Here is a 27,414-nt window from a genome sequence, read left to right as displayed (position 1 = left end):
TCAGGAAGTTCACGGTTCACATATTGCTGAAGCCTGGCTTGGAGAATTTTGAGCATTACTTTACTAGCATGTGAGATGAGTGCAATTGTGCAGTAGTTTGAGCATTCTTTGGCATTGCCTTTCTTTGGGATTGGAATGAAAACTGACCTTTTCCAGTCCTGTGGCCACTGCTGAGTTTTCCAAATTTGCTGGCATATTGAGTGCAGCGCTTTCACAGTATCATCTTTCAGGATTTGAAATAGCTCAACTGGAATTCCATCACCTCCACTAGCTTTGTTCGTAGTAATGTTTTCTAAGGCCCACTTGACTTCACATTCCAAGATGTCTGGCTTTAGGTCAGTGATCACACCATCGCAATTATCTGGGTCGTGAAGATCTTTTTTGTACAGTTTTTCTGTGTATTCTTGCCATCTCTTCCCAATATCTTCTGCTTCTGTTAGGTCCATACCATTTCTGTCCTTTATCGAGCCCATCTTTGCATGAAATGTTCCCTTGGTATCTCTAATTTTCTTGAAGAGATCTCTAGTCTTTCCCATTCTGTTGTTTTCCTCTATTTCTTTGCATTGATCGCTGAAGAAGGCTTTCTTATCTCTTCTTGCTATTCTTTGGAACTCTGCATTCAGATGCTTATATCTTTCCTTTGCTCCTTTGCTTTTCGCTTCTCTTCTTTTCACAGCTATTTGTAAGGCCTCCCCAGACAGCCATTTTGCTTTTCTGCATTTCTTTTCCCTGGGGATGGTCTTGATCCCTGTCTCCTGTACAATGTCACGAACCTCAGTCCATAGTTCATCAGGCACTCTGTCTATCAGATCTAGGCCCTTAAATCTATTTCTCACTTCCACTGTATAATCATAAGGGATTTGATTTAGGTCATACCTGAATGGTCTAGTGGTTTTCCCTACTTTCTTCAATTTAAGTCTGAATTTGGCAATAAGGAGTTCATGATCTGAGCCACAGTCAGCTCCTGGTCTTGTTTTTGCTGACTGTATAGAGCTCCTCCATCTTTGGCTGCAAAGAATATAATCAATCTGATTTCGGTGTTGACCATCTGGTGATGTCCATGTGTAGAGTCTTCTCTTGTGTTTTTGGAAGAGGGTGTTAAGAACTCATCAAATCCCCCCATTTCACTCATTAACTTGGGGACAGAAACAGGGGAGGTGGCGGAGGGAATTACAGGTCTCTGCTCTCCCCTCTAGCATCTTCCTGAGAAGGTGAACGACCTGGAGTACCTTCCTGTAAATCCTTTCCCTCCATTGTGGAGTCAGGGGCTCTGAGTGCCACAATACCTCTAGAACCTGTAAACCTTCCAACAATCCCTCCATCCCCACAGTGACAAGGTGAAAGAGAAAGCCTTACTCTAGCACCACTTCTGCTAACACTGAGTTTACCATAGGAGAAGCAAGCCCTAGAGAAAATCACCTGCAGATTTAAGGGATTTTCTCCTCTCACACAGGCTTCCCAGGTGGCGCTAGTTGTAAAGAACCGGCTTGCTAATGCCGGAGACGTAAGAGATGAGGGTTCGATCCCTGGGTTGGGCAGATCCCCTGGAGGAGGGCATGGCAACCCACTCCAGTATTCTTGCCTGGAGAATCCCATGGACAGAGGAGCCTAATGGGCTACAGTCCACAGGGTCACAAAGAGTCGGACACGACTGAGCAACTTAGCATGTATGCACGCAGTGCTCTAACACGGAGATAACACATGTCCCTTTTCTTCTTGGTGGTCTCCCCCCAACACACACACACAAAATGATTTCATGTCATCACACACCTCAAAGACATCGGGAGAAGACATTTAAGTTACATAGGTGGTTTCAACATACCATGCGTCAAAACTAGCCCAGAACAATCACAGCCTGTCCTGTTCCCCCTAAATATCCTGGCTCTGCCACTTACAGGCTACATAAACTTGGACAAAGAACTCAATTTCTCCCAGTACCCTCTTCTGTCAAATGAGTATAATAATAGAATCCATCAGATTGATTGCTGTAACGCTTAAATAAATTAATGTATGTAGAAAGCTAACAACCCTTGTGGCTCAAAGTAAAAGCTATATAATCATGTGCTGTTATTTTGACATTAACTCTCTGTCTGTTTTGGAAGGCTTGGGTCCAATCCAACCTGGAAGGCAAGAGAAGACCCCCTAAGGTGTCTTTTTGTCTGTGGTTTATGACAAAAAAAAGATGATGTCTTTCTAAAAAAAACCAGGCATGGGGAACAGGTGTATCAATTACTCTACAGTGCAGGATTGCCCCTGGTAGCAGTTCCATTTTTCAAAGTATTCTGACATTCTCAGTTGAAGAAGAAAGTCAAAGGCACCTTCCAGATATTGCAGGAAACAAGTAGGAATTAATACAAAAGGATGGTCACTCTTGGGAAATCAAACATTTCTGCTCTGATAAATAAGTCCCTTTTCTTTCCCCCTTAAGTACTGAGTTCAAAATGGTAAAAGACACCAGTGATCTAAGGGCCATATTTGTTAACTTTGTAAAAAAAAAAAAAAAGCATTAAAAACAAAGTTCTACCAGCTTTTAAAAAATAATTTAGTCAAACTGTAAGCCAGTTTAAAATGACTACAAACTATAGATTAAACCAGTTTTGATTTTTTAAAAACTCTCACTGTATGCTGTTCTGACTGTACTTCTGACAATCCACCTACCATAAAATCCCAAATTAATCTTCTGCAGCATGGCTCTGTTCATGCTACTTCCCTGCTCATAAAACATTCCATGACTCCCTATCGCCAAGTAAATTAAATTCAAATTCCTCTCACTGACTCTCCTGACCCTACACAGTCTGGTTCTCTCTGACTCTCCAGTTTTATGAAATGGGGTCACAGATGTGCTCTAACCACAGCTCAGAGGTGTAGCCTTCTTTATTTTTTCTGTGAGAAATCAAATCCTCCTCACAAATTCCCACCCCAAGTCTTGCTGTGTTTCTCGGTCTCTTCTGATTTAAAGACTTTTTCTCAAAGAACCTAGTCTCTTTTGGGGAATGCCCGTGGCTTGGCTGGCTGTGCTGGCTGGGGAGAGGTAGAGTGGGGTGGGTTTGTGTCTTGATGGGGAGATGCTTTGGATCTACAACCCGCCCCCTCCCCTCCCCATCCCACCTCTCCTCTGGTCTTCATCTGTCTCAGTCACAGCCTGGGATCCTCTGAGCCATGACAAATCCTATCTGGGGGCATCAGGCTGCTGTCCACAGAGGTCGGTACTTTGTTACTAGCTACAAAGTTCCCCTGCCCTGCAACTTCTTGATTGGAACCCCAGCCCTCTCTGCATTTCCATGTCCACACTCCTGCCGCCAAACCTCGGGCTTATCCATCTATCCACTACCTTCCACCATTGACGCTGTGATGCAGCTTCCGTGTTGGAGGTAGCTCAGGGCAGAATGCACTTCCCTGCTCTCTCTGAATTTAGATGAGGTCATGCATCCTTCTATAGCTAATGAAATATGAGTACAAGTGACTCGTGTGACGTTTAAGAACCAGCACACAATTTGCTATATCGTGTCCCTTTTCCATAGTGATTATGGCAAGCAGCTTGGATCCCTGGGTGACCATGACAAGCAGGTCAGATGAAAGAGTAAAGGAGAAGTACACTTCTGCTGTGTTGAAATTCAGGGATTGTTTTTATGACCACAAAACCTGGCCTATCCTGACTAAAACTAGGTCCCCACTCTGACACTTCTCAAACTAGCTCTCTTTCAACCATCGTGACCAGAAATCTTTGCACACAGCAGAACTCTTAGACTCATTTCTGACCCTCTCTTCGTTCTTACACCCGGTTCTTTGCCATTTTACTTTCATGATCTCTCATATCTGTCTGTCTTTATTTCCCCATTGTCTTCGCCCTAGGATGGGAATGCAGCATTTCTTGTGGTTGGGAAGATTTTAACAGACTCCCTTGAACTTCATTAATCCTATGCTTCTCTGCCAGAGTTACCTTCCTAAAGAACAATAAAAGGATCACATCACCACCTCACACAACCCCTTAATTTCTTACCAGATCAAGAAATCCTTCCCCTGGGAATCAAGGCTCACCAATTTACATTCTTTTCTCATGCTGCTCTGCTCAGCATGGAAGTTTTCTTCATTTCTGCCTATCATTCAAAGTCCATTTCAAATGCCACTTTCTTCTTTTGGGGGAGAAGGGCAGCCAGAAAATTATTTACTAAACGACTTACCAAAGAGCAAAAAAAAAAAAAAAAAAAAAAACCAGAAAAGATTGGAGCATTTTCCCATGTATCAAATAACCTAGAAAACTTCACAGCTTAACCTGCAAAGGCAAATTTTCCAAGGAGCTTTTTATGATCTCACTAACGACATGCAATCGCTCCCTTCTTTTAGACATAACACTTTGTTTAACTGAACTGAATGAAAATAGTGCTCTTTTCTCTCCTTAATCATACTTTGTGTGTGTGTGTGTGTGTGTGTGATAAAGTTTTATTAAAATATAAAAGAGATAGAGAAAGCTTCTGACATAGACATCAGAAGGGGGTAGAAAGAGTACCCGCTTGCTAGTGTTAGCAATGGAGTTATATACTCTTCAATGAATCAAAAGAATGTCTGGAGGTTGTAAAGATCTCACCAGACCTACGCCCATAATTTACATTTCTTAATCATACTTTTAACATGCAGGTAAGCAATGTATAGGATTCACTTTAAATATGAAATACAAGTGTGCTTTCTTTTTAAGTTTACACTCTTATAACATCACTATAATCCCCTGCTTAAGGAATTGCTCTCTTGCAGTAGAAAGCTCATCCGCCAAATCACTATTTCCCCTTTTGGCATTTGAATGTCCTAATCCTAGACAACAAAGCTGAAACTTAATGACATAACTAAAAATCGCAGAGTTAACACAGACCTGAAGTAAGTCATCTTGAGCAACCAGAGCAAAATGAATAGAAATCAGGGGGTGGAAAATGAACTTCACTTCCAACAGAACTTAATGCCTCTGTGTATTACAAGAATGGGTCTACGGGACATCAAAAAGCACATTAAAAGCAATCTCCTTTACATAGTACATCCACATCCCAAGCCTTTCACCTTTAATGAGAGCCTGAAACTCTCTGTGCTTCACAGTTCCTCTCTGAAGATCGATCTTTAAGGTCATGAGGAGTACAAAGAGGAACTTGTGGTTCTCGTACAAGCCTCTGACAGAATATGTAAAAACTTCGTAGGTCAGATATTCAATAATATTTGTAATTCTCTTTTGAGGCAGCGGAGACTTCTCAGACCTGCAATATGTTTTAAAAATCAAAGAAGTAAAAATCTATTTCTAAGAGAGTAGGAATACACACAGAATTTGTTGGGGGGGAGGTAGTTAGGTAGTGAGGCCCCACCTGGCCATGGACTGGTCAAATAATTTCAAGAACTGGGCCAGCGAGGTCTGGTACATGATGTTGACCATGCTCATCTCCGTGATGAGGAAGTAGAGGATGCTGCCGCGGGTGGCCGCGGGCCGGAACTCCTCCTGGGCAGTGTTAATCTTGACCTCCGTTTCTGCAGCTACGTGTAGTTTTTCACTGACTTCAGCGGCTGTCAGCTTGGTGGTGCGGAGGACACCAATGAGAGATTCATCGTCTACCAAGGAACCTGAAAACCAAAGAGGAAAGCTGGGGAACGCGAGATGGGAAATTCACAAAGAGAGATGCATCACTTCTCTAATCATCCCGTTAGTTTTCAACTTGACTTCTTCAAAGCCCACAGGGTGGAAAGGTGAATCTTGAGACATGGAAAGGCTTCTAGTCCAGCTATCTATCTGAGGCTTCAATTCGTTCTAACATTCCAGCCTGAAAATGTGCAAAAGGCAGTTCTCAAGATAGCCCACATGTCTGTTCCTCAAATGTTTAAAGAAAACTCATGTCTCCCACCAGTCCCAGCGGTTTCAGCTGTTCTTTATGTGACGGTGCTGTTGCCTCTTTTATCATCTTGCTGGGTGCCCTCATGGCATCGTGGGCTTTTCCGTCCCATTTGTCTCACAGCACAGGCTGACCCAAACATTACCCACTAGCTTGCAGGTGAGCTGTACACTTTCTACTCCTGCTTTTGTCCAACAGTCCTTGACATTGAGGACTCTGATCCTCCTACGTCTCTAGTAAATTAGGGGATAGTGGAAGTGTCTGACCAGGAAGAAAAATGCTGATTTTTCAGCATTTAGTTTTCAGTTTTACCCTTCTGAATAGACCTAAACATGTCTATGACAATAAACTCAGTTTTAAGGCACAGAAAGATGCTCTGGATGTGCTGAGATGACAGTCAGGATATCTTCAGAGTGCGAAGCTCTGGCCCACCTGGGAGCAGGTGGATGCTACTGGAAGGTGCTGAGAGGCTCTCATGGGCATGTTAGGTCTGCAAGAGAAGTCCAAATTGTGACTAATCTCACAGGAAAGAGGTCTTGATCCAGTACACTCTTGGCTGGATCGGGGGAGGAACCCTCAGTCAGTCCTTGGTAATATTTACAGTGCCCAGAGGTATCCGTTCAAATGGCTGGGAGAAGTCACAGACCAAGAGACAGGCAACTTCATCGGCACAAGCAGTGCAATTAAGGCAGATAAAGACCTTTGCCATGAAGCCACCTTAGCGTGCTAGAGGCTGTTGTGAGAGTAACACTTACTGTACTTCTGGGAGGTTACCCAAGAGTTCAGGTGCTTCTGGAAAGCACTCATTTGCTGTTGTTCAGTCGCTAAGTCTCATCGGACTGTGACTCCATGAAGTGCAGCACACAGGGCTTCCCTGTCCTTCACTATCTCCCAGAGTTTGCTCAAACTAACGTCCACTGAGTTGAAGTATTTATTATTAGTTCACTCATGAAGGATAGAATTTAGGTTGCTGTATTTTGCCTATTACAGAACAGTATATCCCCAAATCAGGGGTTGGAATGATGACCTGACTGCCCAGAGGTGAACCTATCCCAACTGCTAAGTGGGAGGTCCAGTCAAGTCAAGAGTGACTGAGCCCTGGCTGCTCAGGTCTCTCTGACAAGATTACATACATCAAAACCCGTTGTGGTAACAGCTATTCAACACCAAATGAAAGAACTGATGGAAAAACACACAAAAAAAGATTGAGCGCATTAGTTTCCTTCAGGCAAGCAAATTAGCCTATTATGAGTTACCTAGCTGTATTGGGAGCCCTTGTTTTTCTCAGGAGAAAGCAATTATATCAAGAAAACTGTGTTATTATCAAATGCTCAGATGCCAGTTGCTAATTTAAGCATCAGATTCCCTGCAGTCTCTCTGTAATATCTAGATGGAAATTGCCTTGCTTGTTTTTGCATTGATAACTGAACTGTTTCCTGACATCTATAATCATGAGGGCATTGAAAAGAGGGTACAAGAAATCTATCCACAATCCATTATGTGATTATTTCTTAATAACACAATACCTTTTGTAGCACTTAATTTGTAGAGGAGGTTATCTTCAAGTTCTTTCATCTTCCGCTTATTAAAAGTCACATCCTCCAAAAGTTTAACCCTCTCAGACTCTAACTCCTGTTATTAAAAAAAAACAAAACAAAAAATATCATCAGAAGTGTAATTATCAGTTATTATGGCAAATCCAACTTACTAGTGTTTATTACGGAGAAGACAATGGCACCCCACTCCAGTACTTTTGCCTAGAAAATCCCATGGACGGAGGAGCCTGGTAGGCTGCAGTCCATGGGGTCGCTAGAGTCGGAAACGACCGAGCGACTTCACTTTCACTTTTCACTTTCATGCATTGGAGAAGGAAATGGCAGCCCACTCCAGTGTTCTTGCCTGGAGAATCCCAGGGATGGGGAAGCCTGGTGGGCTGCCGTCCATTGGGTCGCACAGAGTCGGACACGACTGAAGCGACGCAGCAGCAGCAGCAGTGTTTATTATTCATTTTTAAAAGTTTAAACCAAAATACCACTCAAATGACACTGCTGCTGCGTCGCTTCAGTCGTGTCCGACTCTGTGCGACCCAATGGACGGCAGCCCACCAGGCTTCCCCATCCCTGGGATTCTCCAGGCAAGAACACTGGAGTGGGTTGCCATTTCCTTTTCCAATGCATGAAAGTGAAAAGTGAAAGTGAAGTCGCTCAGTCGTGTCCGACTCTTAGCGACCCCATGGACTGCAGCCCACCAGGCTCCTCCATCCATGGGATTCTCCAGGCAAGAGTACTGGAGTGGGGTGCCATTGCCTTCTCCGTCAAATGACACTATCGTTAGTCAAATCTGTATTTTGGTTTCTCTTAACCATTAAAAAAAAACTATGCCCACTAGCATTAAGTTTCCATAGCACGTACACTGGCATACATGGGATAACTCTGCTAAAATAATTCTTCCCAGGCTTTTTCCACCTCTACATTTATTTAAATCAGAGTGTCCCATTCTCTTGGCCCTGTTCCCACATACCGCCCTCAGTGAGAAATACTAACTTTATTTGCAGCCAGAAAGGGCAGAAACAAAGAGGCATTAAAACCAAGAAACGAATAGATACTCAAGTGATCGGAGCTTCTGAATTGGGACCTGACTACAGGAACACCAGGTACTTGACCTGACATAGTCAGTTGCCAATATACATCCACTTTCCATTGTTTTGCATCCCTTCTATCAGAATGGCTAAATTAGATGTTTGGAGGGTATATTTTTTTCCTACATAAGTGATGCATTCTTAAAAGTATACTTTGAAAAAATTTTTTCAAACTTTCAGAAAAGTTACAAGACTGGTACCATGAACCCTCATATACCCTTCACCTAGATTCATCAAACACCATTTTGCTTTACCATTATTTCTCCTCTGTGATAATTATTGCTGCCGAACTGTGTGCATGTGTCATCATCCTTTACCTTTAAAAACTGAAACATATCTCCTGGGAAACAGGACACTCTTTTATACAGCCACAGTGCAATTTTCAAATTCAGAAAATGTAACATGACTGTAATACTCATGCTAAATATAGAGTAAATTAAATTGTCTCAAAAGCAGTCTTCACAGCATTCTTTTTTGATCTTACATGGAATCACAGTATACTTAGAACTGCATTTAAAATGTGTTTTTAAACTACTTATTTGAGAAAGTTTCTCAAAAAACTTCCAGAAATTCTTCCTAAATCAATTTGTCAATGAAAACCCACAGCATGGCAGTCATCTGTACATCTACTATGGCTGGCATCGCAACCAGATTCTGAGCATCTAGAGGGCAGGAACGTGTCCCCCTAAATTCATTTTTTTTAAAAGATGGATTTGTTTATTTTTGGTTGCCCTGGGTTTTTGTTGCTGTGCGTGGGCTTTCTCTAGTTGTGGAAAGCAGGGGCTACTCTTTGTTGCGGGTACGGGCTTCTCATTCCAGCAGCTTCTCTTGTAGAGCATGGGCTCTAGGACACGCAGGCTTCGGTTGCTCCAGAGTGCTGGCTCAGTAGTTGCAGTGCACGGGCTTTTGTGGTACATGGGCTTAGTCGTCACTTGGCATGTGGGAATCTTCCCAGATCAGTGATCGAACCCACACCCTCTGCACTGGCAGGTGGATTCTTAACCACCAGACCACAAGGGATACTTCCTCCTACCCATTCATTTTTTAAAATGCAGCGAAGAGTCAGACACGACTAAGCAACTGAGCACAGTTGCTAGCAGAGACAGGCCTAATGCCCTTGTCCCCTAACTCCAATGCTAGTGTATACTGCCATTGTATTAGTGGTTTGGGAGTATTTGATGGGTTAGTGATAAGATCATGGCTGTACTTGCGGTGAAGTGAAGTGTTAGTCACTCAGCTGTGTCTGACTTTGTGACCCCATGGACTGTAGCCCACCAGGCTCCTCACCCATGGGATTTTTTAGGCAAGAATACTAGAGTGGGTTGCCATTCCCTTCTCCCGGGGATCTTGCCAACCCAGGGATCAAACCCAGGTCTCCGGTATTGCAGGCAGATTCTTTATCATCTGAGCCACAAGGGAAGCCCAAGGGGAATAATTAATGAATTGCCTGCATTAAAACAGTCACCCCCTGGGTGGCAGTATAGGCATGTGTGGACAAGATGAAATCCTGTTAGCCTCCTTTTCAGTGTGATATGGAAAAAGAAGCATGTGGCACAGTGGGCACCTGTGAGTTTTACAGCATGACCTGTACAGCTTATCTACGAGGTTTGGCAGGGTGGAAAGTCCATGGACTCTTATGGTTAAGACCTTATTCTCCCTGGTCTCCATTTGTTCATCTGTGAAAACGGGGTATAAGAGCAAGATTGTTAGGAAGGTTAAACATCATGTCATGAGAGTTCATAGATGAGTCTTGTAACTTTTGTGAAAGTTTGAAAAAAATTTTCAAAGTATAATTTTAAGAATGCATTATTTATGTAGGAAAAAAAATACACCCTCCAAACATCGCAGACTAAGTGTTTTTCCCAGCAAGGTTGGTATGAATACCTTAGCACCTCTCTTGAAGAGGAAGCTAAGGCCCGGAGGAGTGGGTTTAGGGTGCTCTGGGGATGAGGAGTGTACCCTAGACAGCGGTATGGCCTGCCTTAAGAAGTTAGTGAAGCTTTCATTGGGGATCTGAACCAATGAGGCAACATCAAAACAGATCAGCAGCACCAGGTAGACCAAGAAGGAAGGACTGATTTTCAATAGTTGATACCATGCGGCCTTAAGAGGTGACAGAGGCAGTGAACTGAGGGGCCTATGCTCTCTGCCAGACTCTAGAAGTGAGAGACTTCCCTTTCTGGATTGCATAAGCCCTGGGCCGTTTTTTTGGAAACTAAGATCACACAGCTAATGAGAGGGGAAGCTGAGACTGGGCCCCTTTCACCCCACTACACTGGCTGTCTTTCAAGGGCTTGCCCCAAGTCAGCCATTTCTTATTAACCAGATGGGATTTTACTTCTCATTTTACTGAGCCCTCTATTTTTTTGGTGTCAGTATCTTTCCCTTTTTGAATCTTTCCTTTGTATCTGTTGCCATCTATTCATGTCTCTTCTTTTCCTCCTTTCTTCTGCCAATCTTTTTCTCACCCTCCCATTACTATTTCTAACCTGGCCTTCTCCTTGAACCCTTAATACTATAATTAGTTGTGCTATATGCTATGTGCTAAGTCGCTTTCAGTCGTGTCCAACTCTTTGCAACCCCATGGACCGTAGCCCACCAGGCTCCTGTGTCCATGGGATTCTCCAGACAAGAATACTGGAGTGGGTTGCCATTTCTCCCAGGGATCTTATGTCTCCTGCATTGACAGGCAGGTTCTTTAGTGCTAGCACCACCTGCTGCTGCTGCTGCTAAGTCGCTTCAGTTGTGTCCGACTCTGTGCGACCCCATAGATGGCAGCCCACCAGGCTCCCCCATCCCTGGGATTCTCCAGGCAAGAACACTGCAGTGGGTTGCCATTTCCTTCTCCTAGAAAGCCCTTAAAATTAGTTATATTTAAGCAAATATAAACTTTCTCAGATTTTATGAAAATAGATTTTATACAATAAAAATATATAAAATTATATTTTATATATAACATTTAATGTTTTCTGAGCTTTATCTTAAAACTTAGCTTATCAGGCCCTTAAAATTTTCCAGCTTTACGTTGTTCTTTGTTTTATCAGAACTCTCAATTATACTTAATTTCTCTGCTTCAGTATAAGTTTTATTTAACTAAAATGAAAGTAAGGCTCCCTACATCATTAGGTTATTAGAGTGTGATAGTATCAATTATAGCCAAGTATATCAATTACTATTGCAGTGTAGTAGCTAGGAGTCGGACACGACTGAGCGACTTCACTTTCACTTTTCACTTTCATGCATCAGAGAAAGAAATGGCAACCCACTCCAGTGTTCTTGCCTGGAGAATCCCAGGGATGGGGAAGCCTGGTGGGCTGCCGTCTATGGGGTCACATAGAGTCGGACATGACTGAAGCGACTTAGCAGCAGCAGCAGTTAAAACTACTAATAATACTCATCCAGAGCAATTTCTTTTTCTTCAGGATCATCATTTCATTGAATTTTTCAGGTGAAACTCAAGATTACTCATCTATAGGGCTGTAGATACGAAAGTCAATATACCCAAAGCCTTAAAGTCAGAAGTAGAGAGTGGCATGTGTGTGCACATGTGTTTTCAGGGATCAGAAAAGAGATTAGTTGCACGATTTCTCAACAGGACCTGAGAAACAAATATTTATGCTAACAAAGGTAAATATGATTTGCTTCATTTTTTCCTTTCCATACATTCAACAATTTCCTAATACATTAAAACATTATTATAATTTATTATAAGCAGAAGTTCTTTACCTTGAGAAATCATTACCTGTTTCTCTGTTAGAATTACCCTCCTTAGTAACTGGTTCTCAAGCCCTTTCATGGTAACAGTAAAATCAATGACTGACGTTTTAGCATTGATCTCAGGGGTAAAGGCAGGGTTTGGTAACTTTGTCGTAATATAAAGTTTAAATGTATCCATGACATCACATTCCTTATCACCGACTTTCACCTACATCAATTCAAATATTAAATTACACACAGCTTAAAGGGCAGACAAGGAATTTGGGTTCAGTTTAGGAGAGAATTTACCAAAGGTCAATGCAGTGAAACTTGAATGAATTACAAAAACCAGTTGTAAAATTTTAATCACTGAACTTATATGATAGATCATATTCTTTTAGAATAATTTAAACTTGTGGTTTAAATTCTTTCTCTGCCTGAAGATGATTTTAGCCATGATGCCAAGAAAATTAAACGAAAAATTTATCCAAAACAAATGTGAATAAAGCAGTGGTCCCCAACCCTTTTTGGTATCAGGGGCTGGTTTCATGGAGGACAATTTCTCCGTGTCCTGGGTGGGTGGAGGGGGGTGGTTTCAGAATGATTGGAGCACACTACATTCATTATGCACTTTATTTATTTATTATCACATTGGCTCCACCTCAGATCATCAAGCATTAGATCCCAGAGGTTGGGGGCTCCTGGAATAAAGGAAAACTCGGACATATCTAAGATTTGACTGCTTTTCTTCACCTGAGGAAATTTCCTACTACAGAAATTTGTTGTGTTTATAAGAAGTGCTATTTCTTTTTGCATTTCGTAGTCATCTGAAGCACATTTGACAAGAGAAAGGGTTAATGAAACTTTCAGAGGAAAAAAACGCCAACGTTTTTCCTCAGATAACACTTATCTTAAACATAACAATTTTCAGTGTATCAAAAACAACTGGGTTTGCTACCTAAAACTCAGGTGGAAATTCTAAAATTTTAAATGATTTAAATTTTTAATTAATATTAATCTTGCATGTGAGTGAAAACCACATCACTAAGGCACTAATTCTCAGGCATCATGGCCTTCACATTGCAGGTAAGAATCTGGGTCTTTTAAAAGCCCTTTCAGGAATGGATGTACTAAAACCTCCTTTGGCATATTAAATATGGCATTTGAAGGAATTCACATTATGAAGAACATTCCTCTAAATAAATCTATATTTAATGAGAAAATTGGCATTCTTATTCACTGATATTCATGAAATTAAGTTATTCAGAGCAAAAAATTCTCGATCAGAAATGCTGTCATTCAGTAAAACCGAAGAAAACTAAAAGTAAAGAATGAAACCAATTAAAAAAGAAACACTTGTATTGAAAACAATTCATGTTATCACCAATCATCAGAAACCATATTCTACTGCTTCCAGCAAAGTTCATGAGTTTTAATTGAAAGTTAATAGAGAAATAAAATCAATGTCCCTATACTTTACTAAAAATGCCATTTTATTCAGTGAGGAAACACAGGTTTTACTGTATAGAAGTATACATGGTTTGGAAACCACCTTTCTCAGAGCTGCTAAAATATACATATTTTGTGTGTAACAATAATATATCATTATCACCAGATGCCTTTCCTTCAGATCTTGTTTAGTTTCAGGTAAATGGCTATTGTTAGCAAGATACTGTTCTCGCCCCTGTGTGTGTGTGTGTGTGTATATATATATATATATATATTTTTTTTTTTTTTTTTAAGGAAACACTGAATATGAGTTTGGAAATAATTCTTTCAGCACGTCAAATGCTACCACCTGAAGAAAACTGTCTTTGCTGCTGTGCTCCAAAAGATAAGTAGATGTCACCATTGCTCTTTTCTTTTTTCAAAGCTCACCTTGAAAGTGGTGCCTGACTTGATGAAATTCTTTTCTAATACATTATCCAGGGCTGGATCCAGCTCTTCACGGATGTCCTCAATAAGAAGGGGTCGGCCCAAGGAAAGACTGTCCTCCAGGTGTGTGCGGAAATATTTATGGTTCAAAGAGGTTACCTAAAAATAAAAGAGTTCATTGCTGCAGAAATGTTACAAAGAATGTGCCTGTTTCTGAGCGGAAACCAGAGATATTTGGGCAAAGGACTAAGAATTCTAAGGACTGTACAGGAAGCTTTAATTATAAATATAAAAATAACAAACAAAACATAATTTTCAAAACTTGGGGGGTCACGACTCTGTGGAAGCCCTGGGTGTGTAATGGGGGTCTCTCCGATTGAAAGAGAAACAAAGGTCATTCCTTAGTTGGAAGTCAGAGCTCTGCTCTGGCAGGTGGAAGAGAGGTAATCAAGGATTAACCCTTTAAACTTACATAGCTACAATCATTCAAAGAAAGCAAACTAACTTGCATTTTTATGATACTCACTTTATCTTCTCAGGACACCTATGAGATGAATAAGTGATTTTTTAAAAAGCATAGGGATGTCAGAAATGACATACTGAATCAACCTAAGGTTCATCCGGGAATTCTGTCTCTAACAGTGACATAACATAAGAATATGGTACTTTGCATAAAATCAACCTAACAGACTATACATTTTTAAAATATTCTTACATTAAAAAAAAAATTAGGATTCTGAATGTCTGGTGGGGTTCTCCATTTTTAGATCAATGTTTGTTATTAGTTAAAACACCCCAACTGGGCTAGTTGATCTTTGCATTAGCCAACTGACTTGGAACTCTTTACTTCTCCAGTGATCTCTCCCTCTGCCTAAGTGTGAGGATTCCCATAGGTTCAGTCCTCAACTCTCCACCTTCTTATCCTCTATTCTCTGAATTCAACTATTGCCTTTGTGCTACTGTGAGTGCTGATCTTAAGATACAAGAGAGGACTTCCCTGGTGGTCCAGTGGTTAAGACACTGGACTTCCACAGGGGCATGGATTCTATCCAAGGACTAAGAACTAAGAATTTAGAAGGACAATAATGACAACCCTATATGCAAGACAGCAAAAGAGACACAGATGTAAAGAACAGACTTTTGGACTACGCGGGAGAAGACAAGGGTGGGACGATATGAAAGACTAGCATTGAAACATGTATATTACCACATGTAAAATACATGAAGTGCAGGTTCAGTGCATGAAGCAGGGCGTCAGAGCTGGTGCTCTGGAACAACTCAGATGGATGGGGTGGGGAGGGAGGTGGGACGGGGGTTCAGGATGGTGGGACACATGTACACCTGTGGCTGACTCATGTCGATGTATGGCAAAAACCGCCACAATATTGTAAAGTAATTAGCTTCCGATTAAAATAAAATTAAAGATCACTCATGCCACAAGCAGCCAAATAAACAGAAGAAAAAATTAAAAAGGAAGATCCACCGAGATATCAGGTGATTAGGAGGGTGAAATTTAAAAATATTATCTTTCACGTGCAATGAAGAAAGGCGTGGAATCAAAAAATAAGTCTATCTTTGTCCTGTTTTGATTAAAACAGAAATAACTAAAAACAGAAAATCTTGCACACGATGGAACGTTTCCCCCTAGATGGACAGCTTTATTTATATACATGATATGCTGTGCAAGACCTCACTATAAGTTGATAAGGTAAATGAATCCAAACAAAGAGCTTTAACTAGCGTATTTAAATAAGATGAAATAAGGTCCCAAGAAGACTGAATGTAATTGTCCTTCTCGATTCCCCAAGAAGCAAACTCTGTCTTTGTGATGTCTTTCCCAAGTGTGATGGTTAATTTTATGTGTCAACTTGATCGGGCTAATGAATGCCCAGATAGCTGGCAAGCATTATTTCAAGGTGTGTTTGTGAGGTTGTTTCTGGAAGAGATTAGCGTTTGAGTCGACATTCTGAATAAAGATTATGGCCCTCGCCCATGTAGGTGGGCACTGTTCAATCCATTAAGGACCTGAACAGAACAGAAAGCTGGAGGAAGTGCCGATTTGTTCTCTGCATAGGTTAGCACATCCATCTTCTCCTGCCCTTGGACATCAGCTCCTGACTCTGAGGACTTCAGACTGGACTGGGACTGACCCCACTGGCTCCCATGGTCCTCAGACCTTCAGGGTTTGGACTGGAATGACACCACCAGCTTTCCTGGGGCTCTAGCCTGTAGACAGCAGATCGGGGACTTCTCAGCCTCCATAATCCCATGAGCCACCCCTTCATAATAAATCTCTTTCTATGTATCTGTACCTGGATATCCTTTCAGTTCTGTTTTTCTGAAAAACCCTGACTAATATAGCAATTAAAGAAATAATTTTCAAATTGTTGATTTATTAAATTATCTTTTAACCACCTTTAATAGTTTTGTAAACTTGAAGTAATATCTTGGAGTCATAGTTTCGGGTTGGATTCACTTGATTTTTCTCATGGAGGAATACTGTATGGCGGCCACAAGAGAGCCTGTATCACCCGCACAGATACTCTGGAACTAGGTCTTCACTCAGTGAATTCTTCACAGAGGACTTAAGCAAATACATTCTTTATTCAGAAGTCAGAGCTATAGGTGCTGGAAAGGCTTTGAAGATGACCTTGGCAAAGCTGCCAAGGTGGAATGCAGCCCTGGACATGCCCAATATGTTTTGTTTTTCATTTATAAAATGTTTCATTTTTCATTTTGCCTTCCTTACCGAGCACAGAAGTGATGGTTTTGCTTCATTTTCTTTTCATTTATGTGTGTTTGTGCATATGCCTATCCACATATTCAGAAAAATACTATGCTGTCTGAGTAAAAAAGATGCAGTTCAATTTACGTACATCCCAGCAGTTGATGGTTTTTAAAATAAGGAAGTATGTCTGATATATTTCTTTTACTTCCTCAGGAAGCTTCTTGGGATGAGGCTTTATCAGGAAGGACATGACTGAAGACTATCAATGAATTAAATGGAGAAATAAAGCCACAATCAGAAAAAATAAGACTAAGATGAGCAGGGAGATCAACAGCCAGGGGAGGCAAGAGGAGTGAGGAACGGAGTAAGGAACAAGTTATAGCTGAGCTGGATCCAGGGGGCTGAGTTCAGGAGGAGGAAGACTGGTACACACCACTCATGCACTTCTGTGTATACAGCTCCTCAGAAGCTACTTTCCCATCAACCCCACTTTCCTTAACTCTTCCCCTCCACTTATACTCTATGATCTTTGCCAGGATTTTCCTGAGTTTTCTAAGTCAACATAAATTGAAGTCTTAATTAGGTGGGAGAATCTTGGGGGGTGCTCCAGAGTAATAGGCAATGTCCCCATGCCTGCAAAGTCTTGATCTCAGAAGGAAATCTTTCACTGTTTCACCACTAAATGTGGTGTTTCTTGTAGGTTTTTTGTAAATACTCTTTATCTGATTAAGGAAGGGCCCTCTTAATCTTGGGTTTCCCTGGGGCTCAGATGATAAAGAATCTGCCTGCAACGCAAGAGACCCAGGTTTGATCCCTGGGTTGGGAAGATCCCCTGGAGAAGGGAATGGCTACCCACTCCAGTATTCTGGCCTGGAGAATTCCATGAACAGAGGAGCCTGGGGGGCTCCTGTCCATGGGGTCACAAAAAGTTGGAGACAACTGAGCCACTAACTCTTTCTCCTAATCTCAGTTTGCTGGAAGTTTTGATTTTACCAACTTACTTTTTCTGCATTTATCAAGATGACCACATGATTTTTTCTGGGTTTTTTTTTTTTTTTTCCTGTAATGATTACACACTTTAATTCAATAAATGCTGAAAACATATAGATGGCATAAAACCATAAATCTAACAAGAAGTTTATGGAGTTGTTGCTGTTGTTCAGTTGCCCAGTCATATCCAACTCTCCGTGACCCCATGGACTGCAGCACGCCAGGCCTTCCTGGCCCTCACCATCTCTGGGAATTTGCCCAAGTTTATAGTATAGGTGAAAGTCATGTCCGACTCTTTGCAACCCCATGGACTGCAGTCCAGGGAATTCTCCAGGTCAGAATACTGGAGGGGGTAGTTTTTCCCTTCTCCAGGGGATCTTCTCAATCCAGGGATTGAATCCAGGTCTTATGCATTGCAGGTGGATTTTTTACCAGCTGAGCCACCAGGGAAACCCCAAAATACTGGAGTGGGTAGCTTATCCCTTTCTCCAGAGGGTCTTTCCAATCCAGGAATCAAACTGGGGTCTCCTGCTTTGCAGGTGGATTCTTTAGTTGAGCTACCAGGGAAGCCCAGTAAAAAAAAAATAAAAGTCAAAAAAAAGAAAAAAGACAAATGTGCAAAGAACAGTAATTTAAGGCATACTTCTAGGCCACAGAAGAAATACAAGGTGTGTGAGGAATCAGGACAGGCTGTATGAAGCTGTGGATTCAGGCAAGTCTGGTGAAAGGTAGTTTTGGATGTGGACTCCAAATAATGCTCAAGACTTTCATCTTGGATATAAGTGGGCAATTGGGTGGAGGAAACATTCTGGTTAGTATAATAGACAGACTACAAGCAAAACTTTGGGTCCATAAGGCTTGGAACTCGGAACAGTGTCGAGGAAACAGTGAATAATCCATATTGTAACACAGAATTGAAGTATCAATGTCACAGGATCCTCAAAGGAGCCAGGAATGTTGAAATCCTGCCCGTGTCTACGTCTGCCTTAAGATTAACACCTTGGTAGACTAACGGCAATGCTGAACTCCAGAGTGTGAGCAAGCACCTGAGTTAGGCTGGAGCAAGTGGCTTTCATCTGAGGAATCACAAGTCCTGTGCTTGCCATTTTCCTGTAAGCACAATCTCAGGGCCCAGAATAAAAGCCTCATCCAACATGAGCAAAAGCAGTACAGCCAGGGAAATGGACAGAGAGAAGGAAAGTGAGGTCAAGAGAGATCACAAAAGAGAGAAAATGACCAGGACCAGGACTTCCCTGGTGGTCCAGTGGCCAAGACTCCCCGCTCCCAAGGCAGGAGGCCTGGGTTCGATTCCTGTTCAGGGAACTAGATCTCACATGATACAACCAAGAGTTCATATACTGCAACTAAAAAGATCTCTTGTGCCACAACTAATACAGGGCAGTTAAATAAATAAATAAATATGTTTAAAAAGCAAATATCGGAGCCTTTGCCCCAAATCACTGTCACAAAACTCAAAGGTGTGACTTAGCAAAAACTATCATAGAGATGACAATTTAATGACAGAATCAACTGAAATTGTGGGAAAACGTCTTGATTTCTAGATTTCTTTCCCACCCACCAAATGGTCCATACCTGCAAGTCGTTTTCTTTTTCCTTTGATTTAATCCACGTTTTGCCTTGAGTTTGTGGGTCTATGAGGAGTGGGTATCTGGTGGCCTTTGTCACAATGATGCCATTCTGAATTGAGAGGTCATCTCCTGGTAAGCCTTGCAGCCCCCACTCACCAATCTGCATAATAGGAAATGGATGTGGCCACACAAAGGAAGACGAGAAGGCGTTTGTTAGTAATTAATGCCACAAATAATTTAAAATTTAGACTTTTTTTTTTTAGATTAGGATTATGCAACATTCACATAAAAAAACTCAAAGTTACAAATGTGAACCAAATAACACTAAGTTAAACAAATTTATCGTCTAATAAATCCTTTCCCTAGTAGGAAACCCGAGACTGGGTGGGATCTAGATGGGCTGGAGTTAGCAGAGACAATGAATATTCTGAGAAGTCAGAGTAGGCAAGCCCTAAGGGTTCTGCCTCTGAAATTTCCCCTTCCTGCCCTCTTGTTCTGCTCACATGGGGGAAGGGGCACTGCACAGCTGGAGGCAGAGAAATTAGGGGACAAGAAATATCACATTGGCAGGAACTCATCAATGACAGTTTTCTAAATATTCCTTTCAAAATCAAGAAGGCGCTGTGCTCAGTCACTCCGTCATGTCCAACTCTTTGTGACCCCATGAACTGTAGCCTGCCAGGCTCCTCTGTCCATGGGATTTTCCATGCAAACATACTGGAATTGGTTGCCACTTCCTACTCCAGGGGATATTCCTGACCCAGGGACAGAACTTACAACTTCTGCATTGGCAGGTGGCCTCTTTACCACTGTGCCTCCTGGGAAGCCTGACCCCACATGGTCAATGAAATCACCCAAGATGCAGAGAAGCCTCCACCTTCGTCAAATTATCTTAGCTCCTCTGAAGGCCATAATCAGTGTGTTTCCAATACATTATCTAGTACCTGTGGGGACCAGCTGAACACTGTTTGAATTGGAAAAGATAATTTTTTGACTTTTAAATAGAGATAACTTGAAATTAATAGCTTGGCTTCCCCTGGGAAACTACAACTGGGGAACATATTTACAAATCAAAAATCAGCTCATGAATACAAATTGCCTGGAAAGCATTTAACACTGCAAGAGGTCTGTAAGATATACTGAAAATTAACAATGGCATCAAATTCCTACCAAGAAAGGTTAGTCTAGCAGTGCATGCTATCACTCAGCGATGCCAGAATGTGCTATTGTATTACACTGTTAGACATTATAAAAAGATGGTTAATAATCAAAAGAAAGTTAATAATACCAATACTTACAGCCTAGCTAATGCCTACATCTTCCTAGAATGTTTGTAAAAGAATGAGATTCAATAAGAGTGGTGTAAATAATGGAGGGTTATATGAAGAGCTCAATATTAGCAAGCCTGTAGCTCAAAAATTATCTTTTCACTCAAAGCAGTGCAATTGAAGACGTGGGTTTGATACCTGGGTTGGAAAGATCCCCTGGAGACGGAAATGGCAACCCCCCTCCAGTATTCTTGCCTGGAGAATCCCATGGACAGAGGAAACTGATGGGCCACAGTCCATGGGGTCACAAAGAGTCGGACCTGACTGAAAGACCAATTTGAAAGCAAGATTTCTTAAAATGCAAAAGAACTTTTGTACCACAAAGAAAAAAAAATTTGTCATGCTTCAGCATTTTGAAAATGATCTTTCCAATTAAATGCAAAAAGAATAAGTCAGGCATACCTTGATTTCTCGTGAATAAAATGAAATTCAACTAATGATATGAGGAAAGTAACACTTACTGTTGGAGGATCTACCAACATTGAAATAAGATTCAGGTTTTCAGTGAAAGGAATCTTCCGTGCTTTCAACTCTATCTCCCATTGCTCTTTCAGCAAATAGTTCCTAAATATCTGATTGAAAGGACCAAGGTAGGACAGGAATCCAGTGCACAGCAGAATATCCCCTACAAGCCTGTTAAGAAACAATAAAGTGAATCACCAACACGTTTTAAGCTCTCCCAGTAAGGAATCTGAAAGGCCATCGGGCAGTTTCGTTACTAGGTGAAGTTCTTCTCTGCTCCCTGCTTAACACTTGGCAACAAGACATGGAGCGGGTAAAGGAGCCAGCCTAAAGGCTCCAAACGGGGTGGGAGTGGCCACATTTCGGGTAAGTCCAGGAGCAAGAAAGAGGCTCCTTCCTGAAGCCTAGAGTCCTGAAGCTTGACTTCCAGATGAGGAAGAAGCAAGTCCTAGTCCTGTTCATATTCAGCCTTGATTAAACCACTATTTCTTTGTCATCCTCTTTCTTTTTCCTTTTGCCATTCTCTTACTCCCCTCTCATTCCCTCTCTTTCAGTTTTCAGAAGACACCAGCCCAAGATGCCCTTCCATTGGAACAAATTCTCAGTCTACACTTTCAAAACCCTTGAGGTGAAAGGTGTAGAACTGGAACCAGTATCTAGATTGTTCTGGCAAATTCAGATGGTATCAGAAGCACCCCCACACAAATAGTGAGTTAAAAAATGTTTCACCAAGTTTTCTTCTCTCCGTTTTAGAGTGTGGGACTCAAGCTCTAAGCACTGTCTTAGATGGTGGGATCCCGGCATGCGGACATGGAAACGGAGGAGAAAAGCACCTCAGGGAATCCGACTTTATCTCCCCATGTCACAAGAGGTGGCCTTTGGGCTGATGACTAAGGAGAGCAATTATAACAAAGACCAAAGTTGATACCTATTAATCTGAGCTCTGAACTCTTTGCTTTGCTGAGTCCATCGGACTTTTTCTCCACTCAGTCCATCAATGAGGGTGGAAGCTGCCTGCATCTTTTTCCGGCACATGTCAGCATCATTAAGCAAATCCTACATTCATAAAAGGAGACTGTCTCAGAGAACTTTTTGAACTGCTTAATCAAACATCCATTATATGACATGTAAAAATACCTGGAGGAATTTCTCAATGTGCAAAATAAATATAATCTAAAAATACAGTCAGTAAAATTTTACATATTAAATTTTTATAATTCATTCATAATACAGTTATTTCACCTTACAAAATTTCAAAAGGAGCCATTTTGAAAGGGAGAATCCAAATTACATAGCTTAAATAGGATTTCTATTAAATATTTTCAAAACAATAAATATACCTTTTAAAGTCCTGGATTTAATAATGACTCTGAGTTCTTTGCAGTTTATAAGGATTTTTTTTTCCTTCAGAAAAAATCTACACAACAGTAGTAGGCTGCAGCCAGCTTGTATCAGGTCAAAGAAGTCAACTGTTAACATTTTTCAGAAAATCTGTGAGCTGGCATTAAACACAGCCACTATGAAAAACTAAATTATATAAACTTACAATTAAGCCCATTATATTAGAGGTAATGAATCATCAAAATTCATCAACTCCTAATTGTCGACTGTATATTTGTATTACTATACTCCTAGGTGAAGTTCACCGCCTCTGCATGGTGGCAATAGGATATAATGGCACGCTCATCTTCTCTCTCAACTGCCTCATAGATAGCTTAGAACCGACAGTGGAGGAGGTACCTAGACCACAGAAATAAGCAAACACTGCAAATCAAGGCTTTCTTCTCCCCTTGGCCCACATCCCCACAAGCTGATCCTTTCCTGCAGGTGCTGTCGGAGAGGATGGGGTGACATCCTCAATCCACCCACTTTTGATCCCTGAGTGGGTGAGGGCTCTAAGCGCTGACTGGGCCCCTGGTCCAGGAGTCTTGGTCCTATTTCTTCCTGTGGCCCTGAGTTTGATGTGGAGGGCAATGATGCCCAGCTCCTTGCATCTATGGGCTACATCCTGGGCAGCCAACATGGCAGCATATGGAGAGGACTCATCTCGGTCAGCCTTCACCTTCATCCCACCAGTTACATGGCAGATGGTTTCCTTGCCAGAAAGATCAGTGTCATGGATAAAAGTGTTGTTGAGGGATGCAAAGATGTGGCACACACCAAATACGTTTTCTCCTTCAGCCACTTGCGGGCCAAAGCTGATGACCTGTTCTTCCTTCTTTTCTTTTCCTTTGCGAGGTGCCATTTCTGCTCCTCTTCTCCAGACTCCGCCACCAGAAAAAGAGCCAAGCTGATTGTTGAACGTTTACCAGATCAACACTGCTACAACCTATACCATGAGGTCACGTTAGGATCCCCATTTGACAGTAAAGTTAGTAAGTCACTCACTTTCACTGCACAATTCATAAGTGTCTGATATAGATCTCAAACCCTGACTCCAAAGTCAGTACTCCTGTGTATCACATCACAGCAAACAGTTATTAAAAACAGAAAAAAGAATGTAGAGTGTTGAAGGTCCAAAAAAAGTAGACATGGCCAGTGAGAAAGGGCACTCAGGTCAGTATTTTTTCGTTGTAAACATATGCCTGATCCCTAAATACGACACATACTTGGGTAGCATTTCAGTGTGTCATATTAGTAATTTCTGTATATTTGATCTCACCATTTTTTCATTCATTGCTGCATCAAATTTGGCTTGCACTTTATCCAGCTCAGCTTGTTTCTCATCCAGCAGTGCCTGGGCCTTGCCCAGTTCAGCATTGGCAACTGCTAAGCGGCCCTCCTGCTTGGCCAGGTTAGCCTTAAAAGGAAGAAGAGGTGATCGGTGTAGAGGTGTATTAATGCTATGAAACTTTCATGCTTGTAATTGGTAAATAATAACACAAGTTACGACATCATTTTTGGCCTATTTGGAAGTTGTTTATTTCATTGTCTTCAGCTGGGGAAGCAGATAAATATCATTGAAGTTCCTTTTAATTATTAATGTTCAATATGGAAAACACAGAAATGTATGGGAAGGAGAAAAATAATCACTCATGATTTTACACAGAAAAGAGTTTATGAGTATTGTGTTAACAAATGGACAACTACCATTTTGGCTTTTTTTTTCACTTAGAGTAGTATAATCATTTCCTTACATCATTAAACACTTTCTTTATGAACATTAGTTACATGGCTGCGTGATGTCCCACAATTTGGATATATTGTAATTTCCTTAACTTCTGTGTACTTATATACATTTCTTCCCCGCCACCCTCATTTTAAACTGTTATAAGAACTGAACTGAAATACTACTAAGTATGCAAACGTTTAGTATTGTTTTTGGGGTAAGAATTTTTGAACTGAAATGGCTGTAATGAAAAACAGTAGCTTTTCATCTTTCTCTCAGTCCTACAGCATGATAATTACTTGTTTCTTATAAATTTCAAGTAATTAATCAGTAAAGTAATATAGCTCTAGAGCTTTCTGGGGTAGAAGTTCCTTGATAACTTTCTCATTTTCTTTCTCAATATTTGTGGTTTTGAAATTAGCTCTTTTTCTCGGGAAATTTTCATTTCACTTAGATTTTCTACTGTATTTACAAATAACTATAAAATTTGCCTCTATTTAAATCTACAATCTGTAATTATATGGGTTTACGTATTATAGGCATTTATTTTTGTGTATTTTCTTGCTGATTACTTTTTGTATTTATTTATTTACTTATTTGGTAGCATTGGGTCTTAGTTGTGGCACGTGGGCTTAGGTGCCGCGCAGCAAGTGGGATCTTAGTTGCTGACGAGGGGTGGAATGCACATCCCCTGCATTGGAAGGCAGATTCTTAACTACTGGACTGCCAGAGAAGTCCCTGATTAGTTTTTCATACATATCATATATAATAGCTGTTGTTCAGTCGCTAACTCATGTCTGACTCTTTACAACCCTGAGGACTGCAGCACGCCAGGTTTCCCTACCCTTCACTATCTCCCAGAGCTTGCTCAAACTCATGTCCATTGAGTCAGTAATGCCATCCAACCATTTCGTCCTCTGTCGTCCCCTTCTCCTCCGGCCTTGAATCTTTCCCAGCATCAGGATCTTTTCCAGTGAGTTGACTCTTATATGTATGTGTATATTGCAAAGCACGAATTCTTTAATTTTGCTACTTTTTTCTGATTTTTAACATTATTTTTATTAACTCTTTCTACTTTTACTAACCTCTGTGTGTGTGTGTTTGTGAACACTTATATATATATATATCCTATTGTTTAGTTCTTTGGTTCACTTAAGGGTTAAGAAGATAGCATTTTGGCCACCTCACAAAGTTTGACAGAAAACAACAAAAATCTGTAAAGCAATTATCCTTCAATAAAAAATAAATAAATTTTAAAACCTTTCATAACTAGATTTTTGTCATCATTTTCTAAACAGAATTGACTCGCTTTTTTTTAAAGTGTTCTAATTTTATTGCTTATAGTCAGAGAAGGAGGTTTCAGCAATTTTTGCTTTTGGGGATTGAATCAAAGTTTTCTTTTGGGACTGAATATCATCAATTTTTGTAAATATTTCTTGGACACTAGAAATAATTTCATATACTTCGTTCATATTGAAGACAGTCCAATGTAGCTATTCAAGCTTAAAAATAACATATTATAAAATCTCTATATAATTACTAATTTATGCCTACTCAGGACTGGCTACATAAAAGCGTGAAACAAAACTGTAGAGCTCCTTGTTTAAAAATTATTAAGGACTTTAAGAGGGTGATAGCAGAGCATTAAGCCAAGTATGGTCCCTTCTAAAGTTGGCCTTCTGCCTACCAGACCTGTCATGGATTGATAGTATATGCCATAGTCTCAAATTATAGGAATTTAAAAAAAAACTCCACATAAAATATTGATGGATTTTGTCTTATGTAATTTGATGTTATTTTTATTTCATAAAGCATTATTACAATTAATTCTCACTGTGAATCATAATTTTTACCCATAAAAATAACTGCTCTTATAAGTGCTTTTTTTCCCTTGAATTCTACATTTACAGTAATATTTCTTTCTTGGTATCTGTTGGTTTGAGTGTATTTGCTATATTTGTTCATCATTTCTCTTGTTAAAACTTTCCTATTTTTAATTTTTTTTCTATTTTTCTTCAAGTTACCTCTGTGCACAATTTAAAGAGTCAGCCATTTGTATAAGGCTTATTATGAAAACACTAACCCCCTGCCCACTTGCTCACCACTTTCAATTCCACAGAGCAACCACTTCCAACTCTTCTAGTTTTATGGGATGGGCTGGGGCCGGGAAGTGGAGGATATTATGTGTCTGGCTGGTATATTTTGTTAATCTTTCAAACTCCTGAAAATGTATTTTTGTTCTCTCAGACATAAAGGACAATCTGGCCCAGTATAGATGGTATATGTGTGAGAGAGAGTGAGATAGACTGTGTTTATCCCTTAACACTTAAATTGCATCCCTAAGAATATCTTTTGGGGACTTCCCTGGTGGCCTAGTAGTTAAGACTTTGACTTCCAATGCAGGGGGCGTGGGTTTGATCCCAGGTCAGGGAGCAAGAATTCTACATGGCTTGGGGCTGAAAAACCAAGACAGAAAACAGAAACCATTCTGTAACAAATTCAATAAAGACTATAAAAATGGTCCACATAAAAAAAAAAAGAATGTCTTTTTGTTCCCTCATATATTGAGGATAAGGAAATGGCAACCCACTCCAGTACTCTTGCCTGGAGAATTCCACGGACAGAGGAGCCTGGCGGGCTGCAGTACACGGGGCCACAAAGAGTCGGACACGACTGAGCGACTATCACTCACCTGCTCACACCGAGGGCAGTTTGGTTAGTCACTGAATTCTTAGAGGCCAGTAATTTCCCCTGCATATGTTTTGCTGTTACTTTCTAGTATTTAGGGTTGCGGCAAGACTGTGACGTCCTGATTTCTCTTCTTTTGTGAGCCATCTTTTACATTTTGTTTCTTAAGTGCCTATAAGCTTTTCTTCCTGTCTTTGAAATTTAAAACATTTCTAGGTGTTGATCTTAATTTTCATAAATTTTGTTTGGAATATAGTAATCAAATTCAATCTCCAAACCTAATCACCAAACTTAAAGATATGGCCAATTTTCTTTCATGATAGCTCAGTCATGTTCGACTCTTTGCAACCCCATAGACTGTAGTCCATGGAATTCTCTAGGCCAGAATACTGGAGTGGGTAGCCTTTCCCTTCTCAGCAGATCTTCCCGACCCAGGAATAGAACTGGGGT

The 27,414-nt window shown here is 40.8% G+C and overlaps 2 protein-coding genes across 2 annotated transcripts in view; both read right to left on the bottom strand.

The window, feature by feature from the left end:
* Positions 1-27,414, bottom strand: part of DNAH8 (dynein axonemal heavy chain 8) — a 328,304-nt gene that overhangs the window by 99,271 nt on the left and 201,619 nt on the right. The window contains exons 70-78 of the mRNA XM_024983878.2: positions 23,830-23,967; positions 22,096-22,223; positions 21,167-21,338; positions 19,382-19,537; positions 14,074-14,229; positions 12,242-12,424; positions 7,388-7,493; positions 5,343-5,595; positions 5,047-5,237 (exon numbers count right to left, since the gene is read on the bottom strand). Coding sequence (XP_024839646.1) covers positions 5,047-5,237; positions 5,343-5,595; positions 7,388-7,493; positions 12,242-12,424; positions 14,074-14,229; positions 19,382-19,537; positions 21,167-21,338; positions 22,096-22,223; positions 23,830-23,967 — 1,483 coding nt within the window. The remainder of the gene's footprint in view (positions 1-5,046; positions 5,238-5,342; positions 5,596-7,387; positions 7,494-12,241; positions 12,425-14,073; positions 14,230-19,381; positions 19,538-21,166; positions 21,339-22,095; positions 22,224-23,829; positions 23,968-27,414) is intronic.
* On the bottom strand, positions 22,924-23,454 carry LOC101904084 (small ribosomal subunit protein uS11-like). Its single transcript, XM_010818161.4, has one exon. The coding sequence runs from the start codon at positions 23,410-23,412 to the stop codon at positions 22,939-22,941; it is 474 nt and encodes a 157-aa protein (XP_010816463.1). The 5' UTR covers positions 23,413-23,454; the 3' UTR covers positions 22,924-22,938.

Source organism: Bos taurus, chromosome 23 (genome assembly GCF_002263795.3).
Source record: "Bos taurus isolate L1 Dominette 01449 registration number 42190680 breed Hereford chromosome 23, ARS-UCD2.0, whole genome shotgun sequence".
NCBI lineage: Eukaryota > Metazoa > Chordata > Mammalia > Artiodactyla > Bovidae > Bos > Bos taurus.
Note: the sequence above shows the minus strand (reverse complement) of the source record. Positions and strands in the feature narration are given on the sequence as shown.